Source organism: Ctenopharyngodon idella, chromosome 4 (assembly GCF_019924925.1).
Source record: "Ctenopharyngodon idella isolate HZGC_01 chromosome 4, HZGC01, whole genome shotgun sequence".
Classification (NCBI taxonomy): domain Eukaryota; kingdom Metazoa; phylum Chordata; class Actinopteri; order Cypriniformes; family Xenocyprididae; genus Ctenopharyngodon; species Ctenopharyngodon idella.
In genome coordinates this window covers 15,231,285-15,252,958 of record NC_067223.1, presented here as the reverse complement: position 1 = coordinate 15,252,958, position 21,674 = coordinate 15,231,285, and the positions used below count along the sequence as shown (strand labels likewise).

At 35.8% G+C, this 21,674-nt stretch overlaps 1 protein-coding gene across 7 annotated transcripts in view; it reads left to right on the top strand.

Moving 5' to 3' along the window:
* pde3a (phosphodiesterase 3A, cGMP-inhibited) overlaps positions 1–21,674 on the top strand; it is a 112,187-nt gene that overhangs the window by 73,917 nt on the left and 16,596 nt on the right. For 4 of the 7 annotated variants that reach the window (XM_051890714.1, XM_051890711.1, XM_051890712.1 and 1 more), the window contains 8 exons: positions 621–884; positions 9,568–9,725; positions 14,481–14,599; positions 14,687–14,918; positions 18,671–18,744; positions 18,987–19,150; positions 20,315–20,452; positions 21,401–21,512. In XM_051890714.1, the coding sequence (XP_051746674.1) occupies positions 621–884; positions 9,568–9,725; positions 14,481–14,599; positions 14,687–14,918; positions 18,671–18,744; positions 18,987–19,150; positions 20,315–20,452; positions 21,401–21,512 (1,261 nt within the window). The remainder of the gene's footprint in view (positions 1–620; positions 885–9,567; positions 9,726–14,480; positions 14,600–14,686; positions 14,919–18,670; positions 18,745–18,986; positions 19,151–20,314; positions 20,453–21,400; positions 21,513–21,674) is intronic. The other 3 variants (XM_051890715.1, XM_051890716.1, XM_051890713.1) reach the window with 2 other exon arrangements.

The following is a 21,674-nucleotide window of genomic DNA, read 5'->3' as shown; positions in this document are numbered from 1 at the left end:
CAGGAACTAAACAGAGTGTTACTGACAGACTGGGAAGAGAGGAGCTGCAACAATGGAGAATATGGGAAACATTCAAGCATAAAAATAATATTTTCACAAATTATTTATGAAAATGATTAAAAATGAAAAAAAAAAAAGAAAAGTCAATAATAGTTCTACATCTTGTTAGTGGTGTTTGCTGAGATGCTTGCAATTGTGCATACAGTGAAAATATTTAAATAATTTAAATATTAAATGAGTATTAAATATTTAAATAATACTTGAAAAATGTGTGTGTGTGTGTGTGTGTGTGTGCTCTTCATGCTCTTCTCATGTCCTCTTTCTGTCTTTCGCCTGGTTTCTCCTGTACTTCTCATGACCTCCTTCTCTCTTGCCCTGGAAATCTCTCTCTTTCTCTGTGTGTCTCTCGTTCCCCCGTGTGTAGCAGTGCGGCGTCACTCTCCGCGTGCGTCAGCGTGCCATTACGTCAGCCCTGCATCGCGTCACCGCCGAGGTGCAGATGAGCTAACGTTGCTTTTTCTCTCTCCCCCCTTTGTCTCTTTCTCTCCCGCTACCTGTGCGTTTAACTCTATCTCTCCCTTACACCAACTTCCCATATCTCTCTCTCTCCTCTCGTCCAGTCTTCGGGCACCAGCGTGACGGTGGACATCGCGGTGATGGGCGAGGCCCACGGACTGATCTCAGATTTGCTGGCTGACCCCTCCCTCCCTCCCAACACCTGCAGCACCCTGCGGGCCGTCAGCAACCTGCTTAGCACCCAGCTCACCATCCAGCCGCTGCACCACCGGCCGCGCATGAGCCCCCTGCTGGCCTTCAGCGACGGACACGCCTGCTCAGACTCGGAGGAGGTGCCGGAAAAAGGAGAGAGGCTGGCCATCCCGAAGGTAAGGCCACACCCTCTCAGGTACCAGGATTTGACCCTTCGCTAAGCCCTGCCTTAAAAACCAACCAACCAATCTGACCTTTGCAGCTGTTGCAGCCCCGCCCACTTTTTCCCATCTCCATTCCTTTTTTGGTAACACTTTGTTAACATAAATTAACTACAATAGTTAACATGAATTAACAATAAACAATACTTCTACAGTGTTTATTAATCTTGATCTCTACATTTACTACTACGTTTTTAGGATTTTAAGAAGAAAGTTGCATCTTTTAACATTAGTTAATGCACTATGAACTATCATGAATATGAACATTTTTATTAACTAACATTAACAATGCTGTAAGAACATATTGCTCATTATTAGACTTTGTTAATGCATTAATTAATGTTAATTAATGAGACTTTATTGTGAAGTGTTACCATTTTTTTTAAGTCGTGATGAAATGGAAGTAACGACAGATCTTTTCTTTCGTATTGTGCCAAACATCTGAATGTAAGAGAAAAATGTGGGGCGGGGACTTGGTTCTGATTGTTGATTGGGTTTTGAGATGTGGGCGTGGCACTCAAAAGTGGAGGGGTGGGGTTTAAGTGGAATAAATAATCCAGTTTTGACATTGACAGGGTTCCTGTGGGTCCATAAAAAGTCTTAAATTCAAATTTAAGGCTGTAAAATGTCTTAAATGGTATAAGAAAAATAAAGTATTAATTGTCATTTAAAGAGGTCTTAAATTATGCCAAGCAATTGCTTTGATCTACTGTTAATTATGACATAGTTACCTTATGGTGTTTATATCATACCTGCAAACTATATTTCTGCTGTTCCATAAACGCCATCTACTGTCAGAGAGTGAATTTGCATCTTCATTCACCTGGTGGATTGAAAAGAAGCTCATTTGCATTTTAAAAATCAAAACAATTAGGATATACACTCCGGGGGTAAAAAAAAAGAAAAAAAGAAAAAAGAAAAAGCTAAACACTAAGCTTTTAATTGTCTTAACCACACATTATTGGTCAGGAAATTAGCAAAAAATTAAACAAGAAAAGCATCAAAGACAGAATGAAGTGTTTGGCAGAATATGGGAAGCTGTGTGCGGAGTGATGGATCAATGAAACATGGTGATGCTCCAGAGTGGCGTCTTCAAAAATCTGCTGAGAAATATAATAATAAATGCGTCTCTAGCACAGTGAAGCGTGGAGGAAGAGGAGCTTTTTCAGCTGCTGGTATTGGTGAGCTGCTTCACTGTGAAAAGTCATTTAATGCTTAGGACTACAGGAGAATATTGCAGAATGACTTTCTTCCCTCAAATGAAAAGTTGTTATCTAAAGAGGAATGAAGTGGCTTGAGAACAAGTCCATCAGGCTCATGTTTTGGCCTGGTCACAGTCCAGATTTGAACCCTGTATTGAATATTTGGTCTCACATTAAACTCAAATGAACTGGGAGACATTTTTCAACTACTCATGATTTGAAGCCATTAACATTGAGTGGAACAACACTGACTCTTCTGCAAGTTTACCCACACAGCTTAATTAAAGAAGACAAAAGGGAAGGCTATTGCGTGCTAAGTTACTTTATCTAGAGTATTTGTGCAATTTTTGATAAATTCCTGACCAGTGATTTGTGATTCAAATGGTTAAGACCATATATATATATTATTTCATAATAAATACAGAAAAAAACAATAATATTGTGAAATATTATTACAATTTAAAATTATGGTTTTCTATTTTAATATACTTTAAAATATAATTTATTTCTGTGATCAAAGCTGAATTTTCAGCATCATTACTCCAGTCTCATGATCCTTCAGATATCATTCTAATATGATGATTTATTATCAATGTTGGAGACAGTTGTGTTGCTTAATATTATTTTGGAACCTGTGATTTATTGATGAATAAAAGATTAAAAAGAACAGCATTTATTCAAAATAAAAATCTTTTCTAACAATATAAATCCTTACTATCACTTTTTATCAATTTAACACATCCATGCTGAATAAAAGTATTAATTTCTTTCAAAAAAAAGAAGTAAAAAAATTACTGACCCCAAACTTTTGAACGGTAGTGTATATTGTTACAAAAGATTTCTATTTTAAATAAATGCTGAACTTTTTATTCATCAAAGAATCCTGAAAAAGTATCACAGGTTATAAAATAATATTAAGCAGCACAACTGTTTCCAACATTGATAATAAATCATCATATTAGAATGATTTCTGAAGGATCATGTGACACTGAAGACTGGAGTAATGATGCTAAAAATTCAGCTTTGATCACAGGAATAAATTATATTTTAAAGTATATTAAAATAGAAAACCATAATTTTAAATTGTAATAATATTTCACAATATTATTGTTTTTTCTGTATTTATTATGAAATAAATGCAACCTTAATGAGCATAAGAGACTTCGTTCAAAAACAAATGTTCTTCAAATGTTGACTACTGTATATATATATATAATGTTTTTGTCAAAACTTGTGTTATTTGATCTGTTTAAAATATCGTTTTATGGTCATTTTATTGTTTGGATGTTCTTGTTCTTGCTCTACTCCGACCATAAGGTATTAATTTTATTTGTGCAGGTCTTAAAAAGCCTTAAATATGATTTTAAAAACCCTACAGATATCCTGCATTGATTAAACATTACAAGGTTGAAATATTTGTAAAAAAAAAAAAAAAAAAAATGAAACGTGCACAAATTTGACACATTTTTCACAGTAAGATCTATAACATGCATTTTGAAAATAGATTGAATAGTGTGAATTTTCATTTCATGCCAACTTTAAAAAATCTTCTATAAAGAATTGTAGCCATGAACCAAATCTACCAACTTTTCTTCTACCAATTTTTACATTGATTTGATGCAAAAATGCAAATATGTATTTGAAAAAAAGACACTAGTGCAAGGTTTTGTAGTTATTTTGTTTATGAACTATATCCCATGAATCATTTCAAATGATGTAACTGAATCATAAATAATCGCACAATATATGGTACAAAATATTTTGAGATTATTGCAAAATAATCATGTTTGAGAGTGTGTCATTTGCAATGCTTTCTTTATGGAGAAAATTATTGTAATACTGTATTTACTTCTGTGTTATTATCAGACATTCTATAATGGAAATATATAGTCTGTGTGTTTGGATAGTTTTAAAAGGAATATAATTATGCAAAAATACAGTAAAACATTCAGTACAGTACAGCATCTATATTTGCTCAATGCCAATTAATTTCTGTATTGATAAGACTCCTAGAAATGATAACTATAACTATAACTATAGTGAATGTGTTCGTAAACATCAGAAGTGTTTCTGTTCACTTGCACTAATGTAATCGCTTGTCACTTTATTGACTCTTCAGCTTACAATGACATTACTGTGTAATCTACACATTTCTTTAAAGATAAATCGCATATCAAATGCTGACATGCCACAGTTAATTCCAGACAAAGTAAGAGTAATATCTAGTCACTTTATGAGCCCATTTCACTGAAAATCATGCCGTTCACAAATCACCTACGGGACGTTCTGTAAAGCTCGTCCAGCGAGGAGCGAGGCTTAGCGAAGGGTCGATTAGGCTTCCGTTTGTGAAAACGAATGGTTTTTCTGCAGCTATGTTTTTACATTATTTCCTACCGTTGCTGCAGCGTAATTCATGAATAGCTGGCGTTATCTTGGTGGAACCAGTGAAGACTTTCAGACAAAAAGAAAAAGAATCCATTGTGTTTAATGGTTTACTGCCACAGCCGATGCTCTGTGTTTTTCATCACACACACACACACACACACACGTTCCTTCCTCATTCACGCCAGCATGGCAGGTCTCTAATGTAGCGGACAATGACGCACATTCTCACAGAAGCCTTTTAATGTTTCACCAGCACTGCAGTTAAAAATGCATGCCGGCACTTAAAGAGTAGGTGAGGCAAAAGTCACTATCCGTCGGTGCACAGCTCTCCAGCTTTTTTCCCATGCTGCAGTGCTCAGCAAACAACATTAGGAGATGTTTATTAACGCCCATTCATTACACCTGGTCTATATGTAGGTCACACGGCACTACGCTCTGATAGTGAGCAGAATTCAGCCTCTATTATTTTTCCACAGCATATATAATGTGATATTTTGGCAGTATGAAGAAAAACACGAGCAAGTCTGGTTCTTTAAGCCGCGTTTTATCTGTCAGTGCTGCAGCTGTGTCAACAGCAGAAATATCGGCATGAAATGCAAGGAACGATTTCGGTTCCACTGATGGTGACACGATTCATAGAAGGTCACGCTCCTCGTTCCCCTTCGGAGGAAATACTTGTGGCCTGTCTGGGTGTCCAGTTTGGCAGCAGGGCATTAGCTTTGGCCTTGACAGGAAACGGGGCTTTTTCACATAAATCCCAAATCACTTTTCCCTGTATATTTTAACTTGAAAAAGAAAAACACTTTTCCTAAGGTGGTACATTTCTGGATACTGCAGCACTGCTGATTGGATGTCCGGTAAACACGCAACTGTAGGTCAGAAACTGCAAACCTTTAAAGCATTATACATGCATGAGCTCCCCACCGTAGAAAGTACCATTAAGATTTAAAGGCTGATTCCTCCAGTATTTTCCTACTTTAAGATTTTGAGCGAGTGCATACCTTTGTCCCAGATGTTTAAAATGCTAATCTATTCGAGAACTAATAGGAAAAGAAAGTTGTTGAACTGACCGGTTCACTGCACACTCAGGGCCTTGACTATTCCCTGCAGGTTTTGTTAGTTTTTAATAGGGATGAGATATATATATATATATATATATATATATATATATAAACTATGCATGTATCTTGATGTTTTTCAGCCTTTATCATGATATATTGATATATTACTGACGGTCATTAAGGTGGTTTATATCATACTTATCAGACCATCACCGTTTTGTCTATTTAAACAGGGAAAAATCTAAGATAACATCAGTAAATTATGGAGTGCCCTAAGGATCTGTGTTAGGCCCTCTGTTGTTTTCAATATATATGCTGCCACTTGGTAATATTATAAGAAAACATGAAATTAGTTTCCACTGCTATGCCGATGATACAATTTGGCTTGTTTCATCGTGTTACTATCACAAATAAAACAATTGACTACAAGCGCTACTGTACTTTAAGATTATTAAGGTGCATTATGCTATTATTTTCTTAAAAGTTAAGCAATTTTCTTAAAGTTAAGTTACATTTCTGTATACTGCATTTCTGGATATTGATATATTACTGACAGTCATTAAGGTGGTTTATATTGTGCCTATCAGACCGTCACCATTTTGTCTATTTAAACGGGGAAAAATCTAAGATAACATCAGTAAATTATGGAGTGCCTCAAGGATCTGTGTTAGGCCCTCTGTTGTTTTCAATATATATGCTGCCACTTGGTAACATTTTAAGAAAACATGGAATTAGTTTCCACTGTTATGCCGATAATACAATTCGGCATGTTTCATTGCGTTACTATCACAAATAAAACAATTGACTACAAGCGCTACTGTATTTTAGGATTATTAACTGAAAAAATTTATCAGAATTAAATGACTTTAAACAAGAAAAAATATCTGCCAATAGGGTAAGAAGAATAAACTTGTTTTTCTGACCCCACTGGCAGGTATAATTTCTTTTTTTAAGCATAATTCACTTAATTTTGATAGGTTTTTTGTTGTTGTTGTTGTTGTTGTTGTTGTTGTTGTTCTTGTTGTTTTCAAGATTTAGTATCTTACGTAAATTTTGCTTCTCAAGTAAATATGTCTTAATTTAGGAATGTTTAGATATTTGTAAAGAAAAATAAGACAAAAACACTAAGAAAATCAATTTTTGGAGTGTAGTATTAATAATAAATTATTAATTATTAATTATTTAAAGGCGGCACAAAAAAAAAATCATGCTGTTTTAAAAAATATTATATAATTATTTATTTTGCATTCCAGTAGAGACAATACAGTTTTTAAACTGTGATAATTTTACAATATGGTAAAGAATTTGGAGGGTAAATGTGCTTAACTTTTAAGAAAATAATAGCAAAATGCACCTTAATAATCCTAAAATACAGTAGCGCTTGGAGTCAATTGTTTTGTTTGTGATAGTAACGCAATGAAACATGGCAAACTGTGTCGACATAATTGCCATGCTTTCATATAAAGAAATCATGAACACATGCAAAAACAAAAGATAACTAACAAAATATTAATAACTGATTATGCTGTAGTCAGTGTATGCTTTTTCCTGTGAGCTTTTTCCTGTTTTTCTATGCATTTATTTTTTGCATAGTAAAAGAAAACCTGTAGCTGTAGTTTGCCTTTTTTTTGCCAAATAATTTTATCAGACAAATACTTTAACCAAGTTTAGTGTTTTATTTTTCCCTCAAAATATTTTCCTAATATTTTGATGGTTTAATTGAATATGTTCATTAAAAACAAATATACTGTACTGCCACTACTGTAGCTCAATATTTATAACCAAATGTAATTTAATATCCAGACACATTCTTGACAGGTTTTGTGAGATTCCCTCGTGTAGGTTAGTGTAGACTGTATCTCCGCGCTGTCACTCCGGCTGGAGAAGATCAGACGAAATCGGACGAGACTCAGCTCACAGACGCCCAAGCGTTGAACCTGTGCAACACTGACAGTCTGTCTGTGTGAGAGAGAGACGCCACGGAAGGAGAGGAGACGCGCATCCCGAGCACCTTCTCAGACATGAGGCCTGCTACATCCACTCAAACATGTTCCTCCCAACTTCAGCTGACAGCCATTCCAGCTGAATTAATATCAGACGCTCGTATCACGGAGATGTTTTCATGTTTGTGGCTATAGATTGTTGAATGAGCTAAAAATACACACGTGATCTGTGACTTCTGAATCCGGCGCTTGCCCAGTCTGTCTGTAATAGGAAGGTGGTGGTATCCCAGAATGCCCAGGGCATGTACTCATAAGCGCACAGCACTGGGGGCGGTAGGAGGATTGGGGTTGGGGGCGTACGGATATGCCCTCTGGTTCTCTACTCACAGCATCTGAAATATTCATGCTGCTGTCAAGAGTTTCTTCCCTGCCCTGACTCTCGGGGTAATGCAGTTCTGAAACTTTTTGTACACCTTTGTACAGTTTTATACAGTCAAAAACATACAATCCCCCTGCAGTCAATAATTATATCCCTTTAAAGGGGTGTGAGCAAAAACACGTTTTTGTGTGTGTCCCTTTAAATGCAAATGAGCTGCTGCTCCCAGTCCCCTTTCCAGAAGAGGGCGGAGCTTTAACAGCTCGTGCTTCGGTTGCTCAACAACAACAAAGCTGGAGAATCTCACGCAGCCAAAATGAGGATTGTCAGTAACGGTGTTCAGCCTTACATTGCTCAAACCGGAGTCAACACTGATGGAGAGACTCAGGAAGAAGTTACAACTTTTAGAATGAAACTGGACGTTTCTGAATGGTTAGTGGATAAATTTATGTAGTTGCTGTGGAGTTGATTCAACTCATCGACTAGCATGTGCCGTCATGTTAATCTTTTGTGCAAATCCAGCGTTGAATTGACCCTCGTTTGTGAAGCAATCCGGCTTAAAATGATGACATGGTAACAACACTCTACTACAACAACTTTACAACCCCTTTAAAAAAATTTTCCTGTGAAAATAATGTCTTCATGCTTTAAAATTGCTTGAATGTAACTCAACATCCTTGCTTCATTCAGTATACGCGGAACCATGAAAATGCAAATTAGTCCCCGCTTCCACTCAATCACACCAGCTCGGATTACCCAATCCACTCGCTCAACTGTAGTAAACGCAACACAACGGCAAGTGGAAATATCGGTTTAATTCAGCCATATATGTTTTGAACTAAGCACCCTCATTTTATTTAGTAATAAAATCATTGAAATTAAAAATTTGAGTTAATACAATGAAGCCAATTGATTTAATCAACAGAAACTCAAAATATTATGTTATCTGAACCACATTAAGTTGGTTTGACAGAAGAAAAAATGTTGTGATAACAAATCATGACATTTTTTTACAGTGTATAATAACCCTGCTTCCCACATGTAGTTTTAATCCTGTGTCTTCTTCCTTCTGTGGAAAACAACATATTTTTTTGGAAAAATGATTCTGAGTATGAGTAAACGATGCCAGAATGTTAATTTTTGGGTGAACTGTCCCTTTAAGTGCATATGTCTAGTCTACTTTAAACCGCATACACATTCCAAATCACCCAAGCTTTTTGATTGGTTCACAGCTTGTGACGTCAAGAAGCAGAGCGATGATGCATTTCTCCAGGGTCTTCCATCTGTTCTGTTCCCATTTTCCCAGTTGGGGGAAGGGCTCAGTATTCCCTGATGGACCGCTGTCATCTGCCGCCCTCAGATGTTTGGCTTAACGCACAGACTCGCTCTCTAAATACACACATTCGCTAAGATTTACATCATTTACGTAAAATGCAGTCCAACTTTAATCTAAACAAGCTCTTTGTTTAACAACTGCACTGCCAAAAAGTGTTAATTTGGCCTTTGGGTTGTCATTCTGTCTGGGTCAGTGTTAATTGATTGTAATTGGTGATGTGACTTTTGACAAGCTTCAAAACTGACCTTCACAGAGAATTTGTGACTCTTAGTGTTTTGCTCCACTGTCAGCACTGTTTTAGTCTAAACTTGATGTATGTCCTCTTTGAATAACAGCGTTTGAGGCGAAGTTTACCTCCGGGGCTTTTGAGACGGATTTCTTCCACGTGGACCACCACCACCTCAGCCACGGGCCTGCCCACCCTCGAACCCGGGCCGGTCAGACGAGACCGCAGTGCCAGCATCAAAACACCTCATGATGGCCCTTCCAGCAGGTAATGAACGCCTCCATTCTGATCCAGATGTAATGAACACTGCCATCTGTGTCATTTAGTTCATCAAACTAACTTACAGTACACTTCAGTCCTCATTCAGTCATGACTCTCCTTTTGGCTGACATCACATAGGCTGATAGCTATAGAGTGTTGCAGTGATGACGTACAGTGCTTTTGTAGGTCAACCCGTAAGTTAGCATCACCCTGGTTCCCTCGACAAAAGCCCAATAGCATTTTCCATTGCCTTTTGAATGATTGCAGAAAATAAGCTCTGTGACCAACAAAAGTTTAGGACTCTTACATGTTTTGTTCATCATAATAACCACAAATGAACAACTTAAAAGATTAGTTCACTTCAGAATTAAATTTTCCTATTAATTTACTCACCCCCATGTCATCCAAGATGTTCAGGTCTTTCTTTCTTCAGTTGAAAAGAAATTAAGGTTTTTGAGGAAAACATTCCAGGATTTTTCTCCATATAGTGGTCTTCACTGGGGTTGAACGGGTTGAAGGTCCAAATGTCAGTTTCAGTGCAGCTTCAAAGAGCTCTACACGATCCCAGACTCCATCTCATTTTCTCCTCCAACTTCAAAATCATCCGACAATGCTGTTTTAGCTTTTTTTTGTAAAGGCCGTTTGACTTAGTCTTTTCACGTTCTGGGATCGTGTAGAGCTCTTTGAAGCTGCACTGAAACTGACATTTGGACCTTCAACCCGTTCAACCCCAGTGAAGTCCACTATATGGAGAAAAATCCTGGAATGTTTTCCTCAAAAACCTTAATTTCTTTTCAACTGAAGAAAGAAAGACATGAACATCTTGGATGACATGGGGGTGAGTAAATTATCAGGAAATTTTAATTCTGGAGTGAACTAATTCTTTAAAAACTAAGTTGCTGTCTTAAATTAAAGTGATAGTTCACCCAAAAATTAAAATTCTGTCATCATTTACTCACCCTCAGGTTGTTTCAAACCTGTATGAATTTCTTTCTTCTGTTAAACACAAAAGAAGATATTTTGAAGAATGTCGGTAACCAAACAGCTGACCATTACTTTGGACTTCCATAGTATGGAAGTCAATGGGGTCCATCAACTGTTTGGTTACCCATATTCTTCAAAATATCCAACAGATATGTCTGTGATTGGCTACATTGTTCAACGCTGCAAAAAACATTGTAAATAGAAACCTTTGATGCTCTCCAGAGCATTTACCAAATATGTTTTGCCCCCTGATTTCCCGGGGCCCTAAGCAGCTGCTTACCTTGCTTATTGGTTAAGTCTGCCCCTGATTTTAGGCTACCGTTGTACGTAATGACGCCTTTCTAAAGTTTTGCCAATAGTAAACTAAGTAATTTAATGCCAGTTATCATTAATGCAATAAAAGTAACAGCACAATGATGTTATAATCTGTTCTAGTGTGTGAAACGCCCATGTTTCATAATGCAATCAATTCATTATGGATAAAATCAAGTCCCGCCCTACATTCTTTTGTCATTGATTATTTTTTTAAACCAGAAAGATGTCATATGGAGAAAGTTAAATGGGTTGCAAATGCCGTTTCATGTTGAATTAAAAGCGGTGGTGATAGTATAAACCTTTCTACATCCTTTTGGTGAGCAGCCCAGGTCTTTAACTTGTATTTGGACACTTTAATCAAACTTACAAATGTCATTGCAAAAGTATCTCAAATGCTGCTGAATCTTTTCACTGTCACTGTTTTTGCTCAATGTCTTTTAACTCTTCCCCCGCAATTGACGGAAATTTTACATCATTTATGAGACAACGCTCTCTCAGGCAATCCATGTTATATACGGTAGGGGGCGCTATTATGCATCTTCTGAAAGAGTACAGAATCTCAGGATCAAAACTCAGGCGAAAAAGAAGCAGAAACAAGCGATAGAAGCATTGATTACGCACATGTTGTAGTCTTTGACAAAAACGCCATTTTTTTCAGCTTTTTGTTCGAAATGTTGTTGTTGTTGTTTTATGAAACTTAACCACATTCAAGTGTTGATAAAAAAAAAAAAAGAATGCATGATGCTAGAATAAAATGTTGTTGTTGTTGTTGTTTTAAAAAAATCAGAGGCTCTGTTCTTTCTTTTGATATATTAAATGTTCATTCATACAACAAAATATTCTGGGGGCCATGAAAGTTTTGTGAAAATGATCAAAAATGCTGGCGCTGGCTGGCAACTTTTAAAAAAAAAAACGCTGGCAGGGACAGAGTTAATCAGCTGTTGGTGATTGGATGTATGAAGTCAGCCCTCTAGCAGAGAACCAACATGTGTAGTTCATCACATTAACAACTATGTTCCAATAACGATTCACAATCTCAAAAGTGTCCAAATACTTCATTTTGAAGCCGTTATCTATTGTTTTTTATTATTTCAAACCTAACAAACACAGTTTTTTTGTGAAATTTTTGTTTGCTTGCTTTTGTAATCTAACGCAATGACATTTGCACACTTGTCCAAATACTTCTCAGGTTCGCTGTATGTGACTCATGAAGTGTTTTGAAGCAACAGTACGCACTTTCTGAAAATATGAGTTTCTGGGGATTTATCTGAAACCACTTTTATCCGTTTGCCCTCATTTTGTTTTGTTTGTCATCATTGTCTCGTACGTCAGTGTTTCACACAGCTGTTGTGGATCGCCGTCAAGCGCTTGAACTTTCCAGAGCTCCTACACGCCGCCTCGCTCCGTCTGAATGTTTGATTCAGATTTTATAATGTCCATCTTTGGGCATTTCTCCACCTTTATATCTCTTATTTCAGCTTGAGTTATACAGCACAGCTAAAGTTCAGCCCATTAATATGGATATCCAGATAGCCATCTGCACTGTGTAGACAGAGAGTTTAAAGAGGCTTCCTGGAGACACGAGAGCCAGGGTTGTGTTTAGATTCAGATCCTGTCGAAATAAAAGCCCCGGTGAAAAATGGAGGGTCACACGGTTGCCTGCATTACCATGTTGAGGCTGGTCTTAAAGTGGCAGGTCTCCTTAATGGATATCTGAAGAGTGTTCCCACAGCAGGAGGCCTGTTCCCTTGGATCCTTTAAAGTTGGCAGGAAAATTCAAGTCTAAACCCCTCTCCAAAAATACGCCACTTGGACTTTTTTAACCCCGGAAAGTGCATTGTGAACTTTTTCATTTACAAGTGCACCTCTTGAGAGGTAAATGGTTATGCCATGTTGAGTTAAGGTGAAGTATTTTCATCGAGGACACGATACATTTACATGCACCCAAATAATCTGTTAGTTGTACTGGAAATCATTTTTGCAGTGAATAAAACAACCAGAGCTTGACATTATAGCTTTTTTTGCTCGCCAGCCACTGTGACTAGTGGTTACTAGCCACTCAGCATTTTCACTGGCTACAGTTTTGACATTGATACTATAGGGAAAAACTGCCATCTAGATATTTATAATATTATCTCATAATTTGGCAGCAGGTTTATTAGGCTGCTGTCACTTTAAGACCTGACGCACGGATCCATTATACTGTTACACGTTTTCTGTTTACGTTTAAACAACTGTTTACGTTCACTTCAAACATAACTGACTGTGTTTAACTGACGTGAATACTCACCAAGACCGGCATTTTGACATTATTTTGTGTGTATTTGACTGTTTTAAGTGTGATAAGTAGCAAAAAAGAACTCAAGTTAGTACTGAGAGGTGGCTTTATGTGCGCGCACAATCTGCGGGAATGAGTAAAATTATGTGCCAAATCCCACGCCAAAATTCAAACCCTGTAACACCAACAATATTCATCCAGAGCAAACGAAACGAGTGAGTGAGGGGAGGCGGGTTTGTGTATCGACTCGGAGTGTCGGAGAGATGAGAGAGAGAGAAAGAGCAGCTGGTATCGTGTTTCTATTCTGCAGAAAATGAGTATTGGAAGCGTTTCAGATATTTCAGTATCGAAAAATCGATATTTTTGACACTATATTGCACTTGGTTTATTATTTCAGATGCCTTTTTAAAAGGCTACAATTGAAAAATGTATTATATATAAAATTCAACCTGCCAAAGTGGCTAGTAGGAGTGCATTCAGTGTTGGGGAAAGTTACTTTTAAAAGTAATGCATTACAATATTGCGTTACTCCCCAAAAAAGTAACTAATTGCATTACTTAGTAATGGAAAGTAATGCGTTATGTTACTTTTGCGTAACTTTTTCTAATCTGGGCTGTTTGTTTGTTATTTTCTCACATTTTTGCCAAATGTAAAGGCCCTTTCACACCTAAAGTCAAATTAATAAGCTTCAGCCTGAAGGAAATGCAAATTCACGCCTGTACAGTAGAGGGCGCAGCTCAAACAAACAAGCTTTTCAGCTGTGCTGCCATTCTGGAATACAGAAGAATAGGACACAGGAGAAGAAGTAAATGAGTAAATGTATGCTCACATTTAGTCTACAACTGTCTAGAATAACCATCATCTTTTCACACGGCGCACACAACACCTCTGCACTTACTCACCATTTCTCTCAACATGGGAACAGGAGAGGTGTCAATAAATGGAAAAACTTGCATTACTGATTTGAAAAAGTAACTCAGATATGTTGTTGTAAATTTAAAAGTAATGCTTTACTTTACTAGTTACTTGAAAAAAGTAATCTGATTATGTAACTCGCGTTACTTGTAATGCGTTACCCCCAACACTGACTGCGTTATGCGCATTTGGCAGCTTGGCGGGTGTTAATGTCAAGCCCTGAAAACAACATACCAGGTAAAACCATAAAATATTCTCCTCCTTTGCAGTTTGGTGAACAGTGACTCATGGAACAACTCCGTTATGCTCACCATTTCCAAGAGCAGATCCATGTCCGCTTCATACGCTGCCCCCGCCACCAACCACATCTATAGCAAGAGCCGAAGAGGTAAAGCACTCTGTGTGTGTGTTTGTCGAGTGAAAGGAGATGAATCGGCTTTGGCAGTGCCAGTGTGATGCCTCTGCTCTTTGACAGGTTACCCTTCTTCCAACATCTCACCTCTGGCTTCACCCTGCTCCTCCCCTCCAGTCCAGGGCACTCCGGTCAACAGTCCCACCAACAAAAGCCCTTCAGTGGAGCTGCCTGACACAGAGCTTCCGCAGGGCGACGGCCCGCCGCCACGCAGCCCCCACAAAGCCTTAACCCACAGTCAGAGCGCCCCCAGCCCCACTACCACACACTGGGCGCCTCCTCCACTTTGTAGCAGGTAAAACTAAAGACTTTAGATATACACAGACTGGGCACTCAGATTACTATGAATGGGAGAAAGTCCAATACACAAAATGGTGGAATAAGCCCCGCCTTCTAAATAAAAGAGCCAATCAGCAGTTGGTAAAGTCATCGCGTCACTGCAGCTGCTGCTAGAATCTCCGGCCGAAGAAACAGTCAGTGTTCTGAGATGCGCGGATTGGCTGGTCCAGCCTTAAAATATGCAGTTTTTTGTCATGATTTGAGCATTTAGAAACAAAATGTATGAGATTTATGTTGTCAGATTTCATTGGTGATTTCATATATAAAATTTAAGCGTGAGCTTGGTGAACAGCTTTGGAGAATTTGATGTTTCCCCATTCAAAGAGATAGGAGCTGTACTTGCATGACTGAAATAACATTTCAAAGATGGCCGCCGACTGAAATGGGACTTTGGGTAAAAGTGGTTTCTGTTGATATTTACACTTAATTTGTGCACTTATTGTGGTGGAAATTCATTCAGTGTTGAAAGCAGACATGAGAGCACTACTTTTGTATTTGTATCCGAAAGCATTGTCAAATTATCCAAAAGTAATTAGGACATTTATATTTGCATACTAATCATCTTATCATTTAAATATTCATTTCATATCATTTATTGTGAATAACTCAAATAATTGAAGTCCGCAGGATTTTTCGAAGTCTATAATTTTATATTTGCATATTAATCATCTCATTCTTATCATTTAAATATTCATTTCATATCCATTTTAGTAACTCTTGCTGTAATTTATTACACACAATTGTTATTTTTTTTCAAAATATTTAATAAACGAACATGCAGGTGTATCTCCCACATATTTCCTTACTAATAATATAATTCTTATATTTTAAATAATAATTTTCATATCTATTTTTGTTAAAAAACACTTTCGGCAATTTATTTAAAATTAATTTTATATTATATTATCCAAAATATTTAATGCAGGTGTAGCGTCCAAAGAACTCAAATCTATAATTTCATATTTGCATATTAATAATTTAATTCTTATAAGAAATATTCATTTTCATATCTATTTTGATTTTTTTTTTAAACTTGATGCAATTTATTTTAAATGAATTTTGTATTATATTTTCCAAAATATTTAATAAACAAAGATGCAGTTGTAGCATCCACAGGATTTTTCTAAGTCTATACTTTTATATTTGCATATTAATCATCTCATTCTTATCATTTAAATATTCATTTCATATACATTTTCAATAACTCTTGCTGTAATTTTTACACACAATTGTTATTATATTTTACAAAATATTTCATAAACAAACATACAGGTGTAGCATCCACAGAACTCAAATCTATAATTTCATATTTCTTACTAATAATGTAATTCTCATATCTATTTTTATAAAAAAAAAAAAAAAAAAAAAAAAAAAAAACACTTGCAGCAATTTATTTAATATTAATTTTATATTATCCAAAATGTTTAATAAACAAACATACAGGTGTAGCATCCACAGAACTCAAATCTATAATTTCATATTTCTTACTAATAATGTAATTCTCATATCTATTTTTATAAAAAAAAAAAAAAAAAAAAAAAAAAAAAACACTTGCAGCAATTTATTTAATATTAATTTTATATTATCCAAAATGTTTAATAAACAAACATACAGGTGTAGCATCCACAGAACTCAAATCTATAATTTCATATTTCTTACTAATAATGTAATTCTCATATCTATTTGTATAAAAAAAAAAAAAAAAAAAAAACACTTGCAGCAATTTATTTAATATTAATTTTATATTATCCGAAATGTTTAATAAACAAACATGCAGGTGTAGCGCCCACAGAACTCAAATCTATGATTTTATATTTGCATATTACAAATTTATTTTCATTCTTCCGATACTGATATATCTGTTTTTAAAAACATCTCTTGCTGTAATTTAATTGAAAAGAACTGTTATTATATTACATTCTGGTTATTAGATTCAGTATGTGAGACGGCCATGTCATGTCATGTTGTTTGAGTAGTAGTTCAGTGATATTCCTGAAAGAACACAACACACACGAGTTCAAATTCTCTGGAAGTCTTTTTGAGGAATTTTGCTTATGCAGATTCCATGCAGGGCTACTAATGAGTAATTTTGATTGCGAACATCGAGTTAATATTCATTTCGAGCACAATTCATCACTACGCCGAAACCACATGCTTGCTGTTTCTGAGCGTATCCTGTGGCCCAGGATGTTCTACAACAGCGGACTGCAGCTTCAAGCCATTATGTGGTTACTGAACAACCACTGATCATTAACTGTGAAAAATAACCAACACTGTCTAAATATTAACAGATGGACATACATGGTCAGATCTGCTGTTGTACTCGCAGCGATCTATAATGTCCTGGCGATGAGACAAGGTCACCGTCCCCTTGGCCCATAATGAATGCTGGTCACAAAGGAACAGCTTGATTAGGTTCTGTCTGGCCCGCTAATTCAAAGAGCTAAACTAAACAACAGTGACAGTGACTATACAGAGCGCCGCACACACAATCAGTTCAAAATATTAAAATATGCAATCATGTAATGCATACACTATGCACGCATCAGCCGTTTCCTAGCTTTCCAAACTCATGAAGCATACAAACATAAAGCGTAATGAACAGATTCCAGTGCCTACAATGATAGTGTCTTTTATTTTTCTTAAAGGAGTGTTCCTGAAGTCAACATGAAATGGCATTTCTCTATCGTAATCTGACTTATTTCTGAGTGAAACTGAATATTCTGTGAGGGGGGAAAAGAGAAGAATGTGATTTGATTTTATTCTTTGGGAATTGATTCAGCTGTGAAAATGATGAAATTTGATGAAAGAATTTTGGAAGTTTTATTTATTTATTTGGAATAACATTAACAGACAAATCATCCACATTAAAACCAGGAACATGTAGTGAGAAAGTGAATTGTTGTTATTATATTGTAGTATTATATTAACAACAACATGATTAACAACAGTATTAACAACAAAACGCTAATAAAGGGAAATAAAAAACTAAAAATATAGAATTATATATGTAATATAAATAAAATTTATATATATATATATATATATATATATATATATATATATATATATATATATGAAGGAAAAAAATGAAATTTTATTTATTAATATTTTATTTAGAATAACATTAATAGACAAATTACCCACAATAACAACAGGAACATATAGTAAGAAAGTAAATTGTTGGTTTATTACTTTATTTGCTTATTATTGTTAGATTTATCATGCAATACAAAAGCAAATAAAGGCAAAAAACTTTTATAAAAATTAATTTTGTATATATATATATATATATATATATATATATATACAGTATATATATATAGGCAAAAAGCATGATATATATATGACATTTTAAAGAACACTTTATGCCAAAAAGATTCTATATAAGGAGAAATGCCTTAAATTATTACTTAATACTTTCATGCTTAACAGGTTATTTAATTTTTTTCTAGTAATAAAGTATGTTTACGAGCTGTTTAATTCATAAAATGTAATTAAAATGAATTAAAATAAAATGAATTAATTAAAACTAAATCCATAAAATGAACCCATGACGATTCTATATATGAATCGCCTCACTTCTTCTAAGAGTGATATATTTAGTTAATATATTTTAATCCATTTAAATTACATTTTATGAATTAAACAGCTCGTGTGAAAAAATGAGTCCTGACAGTGATGTGAGTGGTTTGTTGTGTGTTGTAGCTGTGGAAGACCGTACAGTAAACTGAGGCACGGGGATGGATCCACAGACGCAGGAGACAGAACCCAACAGTCAGGTGACGCCACCATCATGTCTGTCTCTCTCTGAGCAGGACCGTCCCTGAATTAGCATTTAGATGCGTTTCGCTTATTATCCATTTTGCTGTTGTGATCTGTGATATTACAGCTCGGTCCTGGATTGAATCTCTTAATATGTAATTGGTGTCTTTACGATGCACAGAGTCTTTCAGAGCTGTCAGTCTGCTCAAACGTGAAATATTACGAGAGGCATAATCACGCTTTTCTAATAACCTTTCAGACGAACCGGTGATAATGTCATCAGACTATGACTGCACCTATGAGACCAACCACAGTGACAGCAGCGAATTTGCACAGAATGAGGAAGACAGAGAGGGTCACAGGAACCCCTGCGGGACGTACCCGCCTCAGGCGCTCGCACTGGCCGCTCTTATACCTCCAGAGGTAAACAGGGCTTCTGCAGGACAAATTGATTTTTTATCATTGCAGTTTAGTTCAGGCAGGTAGATGGGGGGATTTCTTCTCCTTTTTTTTTTTTTTTTTTTGCTGTTCAATGTTAGAGGACCTACAAGAAATAAAAAATATGTTATGCATCAGCATGCATAAAATATGTAGTATATATAGAAAATGCACTGCAAGAAATATTTTTGTCTTGTTTCCAATGGAAGCTTGTTTTTATCTCACAATTCTGACTTTTTTCTCACAATTGTGAGTTATAAAGTCAGAATTGCGAGTTATAAAGTCAGAATTACAAGAAATAGTCAAAATTGCGTGATATAAAGTCAGAATTGCGACTTTACAGTATGTCTCGCAATTCTGGCTTTATATCTCACAGTTCTGACTTTATAACTCGCAATTTTTTTTTTAAATAAAGAGTTTAAATCTTGCAATTCTGAGAAAGAAAGTCAGAATTGTGAGATAAAAAGTCGCAATTAACAAGCTTCCATAGTTTCCAGTACAAAATGGCACGTGTTTTATACTAAAAAATAAATAAATAAATTAGTTTATAATATTCTGTATTTTTCTTACTCTACTGGTAGATATATTTTCTTATTTTAAGCATAAACTCACTTAGTTTTAATGTTTTTAAAAGTAAACATTATTTTATATATTATATTATTTTATAAGAAAACAGGACTTACTATCTTAAATAAGTCTGCTTCTCAAGTAAATGTATTCATAGGTATTTGTACTGGAAAACAAGACAAAAATACTGAGGAAGAAAATAATTTATTTGCGGTGTTCAGAAAATGTATAATGCAAATAAAAATACAGCAATGGCATAAATAAATGAGTGTTATGTGCAAGACTCTGGGCTGTTTGTTTGATCCAGTAAAACTAAACCTGTCATCAAACTGTCATCAAAACTAATCACTGAGTGTTTTTACTTTCATGTGCTGGTGATTTGTTTTTGCTGTGGTTTGATGACAGGCTCTCTTTGTGTTATGCCATTTTAACTACACTCTTTAGTAGTTTCATATGAGCCACTTGATTTTTTATTTATTTTTTTTATTTTTTTTAGTAGTAAGTAATGTCAGTCATGTTCAGTGCTTTTTTATATATATATAAGATGGCACAGTTTGTGATCTGAAATCATTTCCTCTGCAGGATAAGCCCATCTTGGCCCCAGAGCCCCTGGTAATGGAGGGACTGGAGCCTCTCATGAGTCAGATCAACAACTGGAACTTCCCCATCTTCAGTCTGGTGGAGAAAACCAATGGCAGATGTGGTCGCATTCTCAGCCAGGTGAGACACTGACATCTAGTGGAGATCGAGAGTGCAGACACACAATACTGACTCACATCCACCAAATGAACTAAGAGTGCTTTCACACTGGCAGCTTAGTTCAAATCAGGGCATGGTTCGCATGAAAAACCAGCAGTGTGCAAGCTGTCATGCGAACCTGAGATCACCTCAGAGTTCGGTTGCACTGGAACTTCGGCGCGATTCACATGAATGTGAAAGCAACTCGGACTTGTGTGCGCACTTGTTCAGGAAGTAACGCATGCATTTTAGCCGATGACGACGTCATTAGTTCAACAAAACACTAGATTGTTTCGGACCACAGCAAACGTGCCCAATGTGAAAGCCTCCAGATTTTTCAATTCCAGCAACAAATGCATGTCAAATTTGACACCTGGGCCAGGATCATTGGCTAATAATTGGCTGATATTTGGGCATTTTTTAAAAATAATACATTTTATTAAATATTAAAAATGAGTGTCCGGTAGTTATGGAAGCTTGTTTTTGCTTTTTGTAATTGTGTAATGGCTTTTTAAAGCTTTTTATCTCACAATTCTGACATTTTTTCCTCAGAAATGAGATATAACTCGAAATTGCAAGTTATATAGTCTGAATTGTGAGATAAAGTGTCACAATTACATTTTTATTTTATTTTTTATTCCATGGCAGAAAGAAGCTTGCATTGATTAGATTCCATAGAAGCACATTTTATATTTTTTTAATTTTTTAATAAATATTATTAAATAAACAAGTGTAAAATAAGTGTATTTGTGTTCATGTTTGTGTGTGTGTGTGTGTGTGTGTGTATATTTATATGTGTGTATATATATATGAATAATTAAAAGTATTTACACATATTTCCTTTTGAGAAATCATAGTATTATTGTTTTGATTCATTTGTTTAATTTAAGTCATGGTTGAGAGATTTGACCGTTGTTCTCTGTGGTTTAGGTGTCCTACCAGTTGTTTGTCGATACGGGACTCTTTGAGACTTTCAAGATTCCGGTGAGGGAGTTCATGAACTATTTCCACGCTCTGGAGAACGGATACAGGGACATCCCATGTGAGTCTGTGCGCTGCAAGAGACATGTGTACAGAAATATGTTAACAATGAAATAACTTATGATGTACAACAGCTGTTGTGCAGAGTCAGCTTCACCTCCAGAAGAATAAATTCCCCTAAATCATCAGTTCTGGCAGTTCACTGGACTTTTGTGTGTGCTGT